This window comes from Mastigoproctus giganteus, chromosome 7, assembly GCF_048544385.1.
Source record: "Mastigoproctus giganteus isolate SK-2022 chromosome 7, ASM4854438v1, whole genome shotgun sequence".
Taxonomy (NCBI): Eukaryota; Metazoa; Arthropoda; class Arachnida; order Uropygi; family Thelyphonidae; genus Mastigoproctus; species Mastigoproctus giganteus.
In genome coordinates, this window is record NC_143581.1 from 46,682,399 (window position 1) to 46,690,864 (window position 8,466).

Consider the following 8,466-nt stretch of genomic DNA (forward strand, 5'->3'; position numbering starts at 1 on the left):
ATATGTGTGCTAAGATGTAAGGATAATCATAACTCATATATCATGTCTCTTCATGTCTTTCTGCCTTTTCTCCTTCTGGTTTAGGTTACATCTCATAATATTCTCTTGTCTTCTAACAATTAAAATTTCCCAACTGGGATTACAGCACTGAACATAACACCTATATGTGTATTTTCCTAGATTTATAAATCCCCGCTATAATCTTTCTTTAATTATCCCTTCCAAAATAATTACATGTGCATAGCACATAATCTCAACTTAAAACATACTAGTCTCGAGTACATATATCTAAATCTTCCTTGCTTAATAAACTTATCTTTGTGATGAAGTACATATATCTATATCTTATAAACTTTCTCCTTCCCTTTATGCTAAACAATATCAAATCAACTAATCTAAAACATTCCTTAGAGTCCTTTCCTTCAATTCAAGCTTAAAACTATTATCTGGTACTTACATAACAGCTTAGGGGATCACACTTTACATAACCTTTTTCTCAGCTCAGGGGCGGCCATCATCATCAATATAGGGCATCATCAGACTCCTACTGGAATTAGTCATCGGCTAAAGAACTGCTGCTCATCTACAGGAATTCTCCTTCGTTCAGGAACTCACTATTTTCTCCATAAATGGGTTGCTCTGGCCCGCTTTGGGCGTCTGATCAGCTCGACAATACTGGGGTGCATAATAAAATTATCAGGACTCTCCTTACTGCTCTATCGAGAAGCCAGACTGTATAACTCTTCCTTATCTTTCTATACCGAGACTTTTCGATCCTTATCACTCAGCTCCAGCATATGTGTTTCCATCTTTCATTGGACATCTCCTTCCTATTTCTACGTTGCGGCTGACCTCTCCCAGAACTTGCCTAACGAACTGTCTTTGTGACAAACTGCTTCAATTCCCACTACCACATTCCAGCGATTCACAAGAACTCCCACCTTCTTCAAAACTTCCTACAACTCCAGAAAACTCTAAAACTCTCTCACTGCAAAAACTCCCTTCAATTAATTTCTCTGTCTGCTACTCTCCAGCGATTCTCCCGGCACTTCTCGGGATTTCTTTCCAGCTGCACATCACTCATCACTCATCACCCACAGGAACTCTCAAAACTTCCAAAAACTGCCCAAACTGTCAAAAAACTGGAACTGTCTCTTCTTTTCCTCCTGTTGCATCTCCTTTTGTTTCAGCCACCCCTTCTATACTGATCCAATCGTAGTTCGTTCTTCATTATCTCTTTATTTTCATTCGCTCTCTCCCACTTCCGTCGTTTTCTTGGTCCTTCCCTTTCCTGGGGAAAACATCCGACTTCTCGAAATTTCTAGAAGCTTTGATGAACTTCTGGACATCTAGAAATTTCTAGATATTTCCTTGTGATCATTCCGATGCACTTACCCCTATTAGTCCACTCTGTTTTTTCTCTAGCGCTCCTTGAAATTAGTAAGTGCTCAAGGAGTCGGTTTGTTTTATCCTGTGGCTAGTCATTTCCACACAGTGTATGCCACATCCAGGGTTCCCTCCACCCTCTTAGTCTTTAAAATTCTTCCTCTCCAGAAGGGGGAGTCAGTTCCCTTGTTCTTTTCTTCCAAAGAGCTGCCCACTTCTGTTTATAGCGACTTGAACTGGCCTTACGGTGCTCCCATTGTACTTTTGTGCCCTGTCCAGCTACCCCCCCATTGTTACGCTAATCCTCCCCTACTTAACTCTAGGGTACAGAGAGATCGCAATCTAAGCTGAAAATCATCCTATGTAAATAATATTATTTAATATATATATATATTCTTGTTATGTTATAATATTTATTTCCCTAGGATAAGTGTAAGAATTGGGTTCTTACACTAGCTTTGAAACGGTGCTGTCTGAGTGGTGGTGCCCACCGAGAATAAGTAACAATGGTCTTCTCTATTAGTGAAGTGTTACTTATTCGAGGTAGTGCAATATATGGGCAACTTGTTGTGAAGGATGAGCATAATATGAGATAACAGATGAAATGATGCCTTTCACACTACTACCATAGTTTTTCTTTAAGGGTTGTCTAACGGTGTATCTACACTGATATTACATACAGTAGTTTGTTGTTTGTTATTTGGTTTTTAGGAGCATTAGCAACTAAGGCCATATTGCTCCGGGAGATGCGGTGGTCATTTCCTGACCTTTCCGCATCTTCCGTATTTGGTGGTGACGGGCTCGAACCCCGGTCTAATCAAGAAGCGTGTGCTACGCACCGCTGCTCCTTCCCACCTGGCTACGGAGGCGCCCCACACATACAGTAGTACTGTTTATCATGTACTTGTACATAGTAAAAAATGGATGAAGGAACTGAAAAATGAGAAAATTATTTTATTAGACATTTGTTATTATAATATGTTGTACAATGAAGGTTAAGTAAAGTTTATTGAAGTTACACTTTTTTTCAGTTGTATGAATAAAGAATAAATCCAGAGATGTTCATGTTCTTTTTTTTTTTTTTTTTCTGTATTTTTTCAGATAAAATTGTGTCATGACATTTAGTTATGTCTTTAACTTTGCACTTAACTTTTGTTGCACGATCATGAAGAAGATGGTTCTTACAAAAAATATTAAAGTGCTTGGTCAATTTCTCAAGGAAAAAGCCTTAATTCTTTAATTTTCAAATCCTTGTAACTGCAGGGATATGAATACTCGGATACCAGGGGCTCCCTGTAGATTTGTTTGGACAGGCGCAGAGAAAAGCAGCAAGATTAATTAGGGACTTAAAGGGCACCCTTATAAAAAAACTCAGTTCTGTAAATTTCAGTACCTGGAAACTAGGTATCTGCAAGAAAACTTCACTGAATTGTTTAAGGCTCTAAATCAGTTACAAGCAAAATGCAGCCCCCATAGCTTTACAATACCTGTAATATAATTTCAGAAACAATAAATATTAAAGTTGACAAGTGATTATTATATTTCTGTAAAAATATTGTTAAACAGTTTTATGTTGTATTACTGATATTACAACTAATACTTTTAATAAGAAAATATAAATTATTTATAAATAATACAAAAGTTTCATCTCTCATAATAATATCTATTACAGTATTTGGTTTTGTTGCTTTGGGTTAGGTTCTGAATAACAACAAAATGGAGACATAAACGGAAATACTGTTATCATTTTCATTAACTTTATTTTGTATATAATATAGTGGTCACCTCAATAGTTCAGACTTGCTTAGGTTGACAGTACCAGTCAATTTGTAATGTCATCAATGATAAATAAATTAAAAAATATGTAGTTTATTTTATTTTGTTACACAGAGCAAAATAAAATAAAAAATAAATTATGAATCCAGAGCACGCAGGCGTGTTTTATTATGTAAAAAATATGTAGGTATCATCATATCACTAATAATGCAGACAGCAAACATTTTTTTACTTTTCTCTCCTGAATTTGCCCTTATGCCAAAAAAAGGAAAGTTCCTTGCTATTACATAAATGGATTGAATGAGCTAGATACTGATGGCATCCTTATTATTATTTTATTTTTATTTTTTTTTATTTTGGACAATACACATTCGAGGTCTGTTAGAACAAACTTCCATCTGGTGTTGTGAAAGTAGGTAGTTTCCTTAAATTTAAGGAAGGATTAGATCAAAAATGATTTCAACAATTTCACAAGAAGTTCAACAAGAGTATAGAGGCCTATGGGGACTATTTTGAATTATTTTCATAATTTTTCTTAATATTTTCATAGTATTAAGTATTTGAATATTTGGGGTTTTTTTTTTTTTTCTTTCAGAAATCTTGTATATTATTTTTCAGATGCACTGTGTGTGGGTGTTTATCATAATTTTTGCCGGGGGAAAAAAAACTAATAAATTATAATAAATTGCAAATACCAATATATTTGCAATTTATTATAATTATTTATTTTACATTTTTAAAAATATATACATTGTTTCTCACTTTTTAATAGCAAAGATTTTTTTTTTTTTTTTTTTTCGTCTAACGAAAACAGTTCATGGTATTAGTTTGCGGTTAACAATCTCAAACCAACCTTTCGAGTTCCCGAACAGTAAACTTTTCGGACTGTCAATTTCTTTTAGCAATAACTTTGCTCTCCCATGTCAAAAAATTATCTACAGGGAAACCAATTCGCTGTGCAGTACTAAACAGCCAATAAAGAATGGCTGGGTTAGATAATCAAATATTTCATGTTCACATAGGGATCAATATGGCCGAGTCGCGTCGTCACCTGTGCCAGTAGTTTTGGTTTCGTGACTTTCTATATAACGGAATATTGTATACACCTCCGGCCTTCACGCTATTAATAATTATTATTATTAGCCATAAGGTGCAAAAAAAAAAAAAATCCTGTTACCCTGAGAGAGAAGGAAGTAGAAGGTTTGTTTGTTATTTGGTTTTTAGGAGCATTAGCGACTAAGGCCATATTGCTCCGTGAATTTGCGGTGGTCATTCCTAGACCTTTCCGCATCCCGGTGGTGACGGGCTGGAACCCCAGTCTAATACAAGAAGCTTGTGCTACGCACTGCTGCTCCTTCCTACCTGGCTATGGAGGCGCCAGAATTAGAAGGGAATCAGCAAGAAAGAAGAATGATGATATCCAGCTCAGGACCCTAGGTTTGCCAAGCCCATACTCACCAGATGTGAGCCCCTGGGGTTAATAAAATATCACAATGAAAACTTAAAATAAATAGCAGAAATAATTGAATTTAAAGCTGGTTCTTCATGCATATTTTACTGTAATATACACCACTATGGGAGGAGCGAGAACTACTGCAAAATAAACAGGAATCGACTTATTACATTGACTGAATGCGAATTTAAAGGCAAAACATAGAAGTTGACGGAAACAGTCGGGGGGGGGAGGGGCCAAATGCTGGTATTCATTCTGTCTTCTGTGAATGCAATTGCCAATTTCATCACCGAACTCGTTTCAATTTTCATTTTGTCTTTTCCAATTATATTATCTTTCCAACTCCAATTGTTTCTCAGCTGTCAAAAAACACAAGCACGCTGAAGAGACAGACAATGACATTAACATTTAGGCTTGACGTAGCCCAGTGGTCAGGAGCCAGAGTGCATAGCACGCGTTCCGTGAGTGGATTGGGGTTCAAGCCCGTGACTACTAAATACGATAAATATTTGTATTGACGATTTATTGTAAACTCAACTGACTTGGTTGTCCTGCCGGAGTATAAACAGAAAATTTATTTATTTTATTATTAATTAATTATAAAACAGAAGAGAAAGCAAAAAGATGACGCGAACGATAATGGCACTGAAAGCAGTTCGAAGATTACACTGAAGTAGATTAGATTGTGATAATTTCTGTCAAGAAGCGGTTAATCTAATCTACTCAATGACAAGCCTCGACTACTGTATAACTATCGTATAACAAGACTTACCACACCACCCTTCAGTGTAATATATACACAAGTTATGTATATACTGTATTACATATACAACAGATTACACACATGCAAGTGAAAATATTTATTCGTCTGCAAGGGTGTAGTAGCCTAACATTAAAAAAGGAAATCACATATATATGTATTGTATATATATATATAAATATGTATTGATATATATAATAAATCATATATATCAATACATATTCTCGTATTTTAAAATACGATTCTCTTCATTCTACATGAAGACGAAATTATTAATTAATTACATACCATTTTGTGTTTTATCAGCCGTAGATGCTTTTGCTGTAGTACTATAGTAGCACAGTATATCTGAAGGATTGAGTGGCATCGCGCTTTCCTTTCGTTTGAAATACTTTCCAAACGCAGCCTCAAGCAACAAAACGGGAAAGCTACTAAAAACAGAATTCCAACGCAGCCTAAGCTTCTCCCCGGTTATCATATACAAAAGGCTTCCGTGGCCCATATCACGAAGATTAAAGTTAGGAAAACATAATAACCTAGTGACGAAAACACGCGCATGACTAAACGATAAAACATTGCGCATGGATTCTTAACACGCCACCTTACGAAGAGATAATTAAAAACCGAATTTTTTTAAAATAAAATTGTCTTTATCATGTTGAGTTAAAATATTTGGCGCGAGTTAAAAATCCAAATAACAAGTCATTAATACTTACCAATTTTAAATGTAGCTTCTTGTAGGTCGTGCAGCGTAATGAAATAGGAACACTTTCCCTGCCGGAGTTATATGCAAGAAAGGATTCTCCCGCAGCGCGCGCTTTCTAGCCGTTCAATCAGAAACAAGGACGGTCAAGGTTTCAAGAGAAAGCTTTGTTAGCCTATATTCTGGAGCTAAAAGTGATGCTTTATTGGATGTACTGTTTACGTTGAATGGCAAATGACGGTTTTCCAAGTTTATATACTCTGCATATTGGCAAAAGATTTTTGCGTAGGTTGCTCTGTTTTATTAGAGAAAGTTTGGTATTTCCCTAAAATGATGGTGCCTATCTCTTTCTCAATTGTAAACAGATAACAAAATAAAGTGATTTATGAAAAAAAAAAAAAAAAAAACATTTTGATTTTTGTATACTACAGTAGATAGTATTTAATAAAAATTCAGAGCAAAGGCCTCAGATTGCGAGAAACTTTACGGGAAAATGAAACGATCCCATCATAATAACTTCGGTTATTTCACTGCATATAAACATGCCTCATTTGCACTAACTGCCATCGTGGGTAGCACAGTTGGTAGCATCGCCGTCCTCCCAACGCTGGGTGGAAAAGACCAGAGTTTCAGTCCCGTCGATGACGTGAGGAATTTTTATGGAACTCTTTCACAGCGGGGCTTTTTTAGGCTTTTTTCACAACGTCAGAGTTAGTCGGTCTCAGGCGAGGGCAGAGTCGTGCAAAGGTTCTGGGGACCCGGATGCATAAAGGTTAAGGGGAGATTCATTTATTTATGTTGAGAATTTGATAGCTCCCTCGGTTGGGGAGCCTAGTCGGGGACCCTTGTGCGGCGCATCTAATGCACCCCCCCCCCCTTTCATTTGCACGGCCCTGGGCGAGGGTAGCGTGGTTTCTTCTCCCGGAAACTTCCGTTTTTTTTGTTCAGCAAAAAGAAAATCGACCACAGAACACACGCAATTTACAGACAGTGTATACGGAGCAATATGGCCTTAGTCGCTGATGCTCCTAAAACCCTAATACAACAACTTTGCACTAACTTATGTGCTGTAGAGTATAGTAAATTATCTTAGGTAACTAAATCGTAAACTGAGTTGACATAAATTTCATATTTTATCCAGTATATACCAGTATCGAAGAAAACTATTGTGCCAACACTTGCTATACAATTTCGTCCATAAGATTTTGAGGGTTCATTTCACATTTAAATAAGCTTATATACACTATATTGCCAAAAGTAACCAAATAGTTAAGAACCTTGTATCAGAGTTCAAAGTGGAAAAATTTTGCAAAACTGGACGCTCGTTATTAAAATATCTCATTTTTGATACCAATGTTCTGTACATACATAATACCACCAATGCATATGGCGAACCAGAACAGCGTCCCGGCAAATCATTGCAGTCCATTTCCATCTCTTGCCTTTTGTTGATATAATATACTAATAATGCATTCGCTCACCTTTGACTTTCATTACACACTGTTCTCGTCGGTAAGCCCGAACCAATTTTTGAAAACAAGAAGGCAGTATTTTGGACCAATTAATCCTTAAATTCAGCTAATGGTAGCGGTCAATTCAGCTAATGACTGCAGATGCGGTGGCCTGTACAGAAACTGACGTTTCTCCATTCTTTCGGTAGAGTTAGCATCGGTCTCTGAGCAAGTGAATTGAAGTTTATACAGGCCCATGTCATCAAGCCAAGTCACTACAGGCTGTGCAATGTGATTAGTGAATTTTCATACTGAGACAAAAAGGACTTCACCATTCTTTTTCCACTGCGTAAGAAGACTGGCATTGTCCAGGATGTCAACAAACGGCATAGTATTCATTGCTCCAGGAATGAACCAATGTTTCCAGCTGGAATCCCATTCGGAGTCTGAGCTTGGAGCACCCCTGCCAAACTTCACAGTTGGGACAACAAGCTCTCTGTGCATTCTCCAGACACCAATACAGCCACCAAATTAGGAAATTACGCACCGTGATTCATCACTCCATAACGCAGCTTTACAACGATCCAGGACCAATTACAGTCGGTTGTGCACCAGCCAAGTTGATACGGTGCAATTCATATGATGTTTGGTTTGTGTGCGTTAGCCCCTTCATAAAATCCGATGCCATGCAGTTCCAATACGCATACATCATGGGCGTCTGCAGAGGGGGACATGCCGACCGGGCTAGCCGAGTGGGTAAAGTACCTGCCCGGCAACCCAAAGGTCGCAGGTTCGATTCCCGCCTCGGGCTTGGATCAAAGTACTGCAAAAACCTTGGGAGGTGCAATATGGCCACAGAAGCCGATGCGCCAACAACTACCAAATCAAAAAAAAAAAAAAAAAAAAAAGGGGGACAGAGGGGACACTTGCCCCTCCC

At 37.5% G+C, this 8,466-nt stretch overlaps 1 protein-coding gene across 2 annotated transcripts in view; it reads right to left on the reverse strand.

The window, feature by feature from the left end:
- Positions 1-6,202, reverse strand: part of LOC150082874 (acyl-coenzyme A diphosphatase NUDT19-like) — a 38,545-nt gene extending 32,343 nt beyond the window's left edge. Inside the window, exon 1 of one of the 2 annotated variants that reach the window (XM_090377642.1) lies at positions 6,092-6,202. Coding sequence is in view for 1 of the 2 variants with exons in the window: in XM_090377641.1 (XP_090233767.1) it covers positions 5,664-5,877 (214 nt within the window). In the remaining variant the exon portion in view is untranslated. Of the gene's footprint in view, positions 1-5,663; positions 5,899-6,091 lie in introns of those variants that run through there. The other variant, XM_090377641.1, reaches the window with a different exon arrangement.
- Between the last annotated feature and the right edge of the window lie 2,264 nt (positions 6,203-8,466).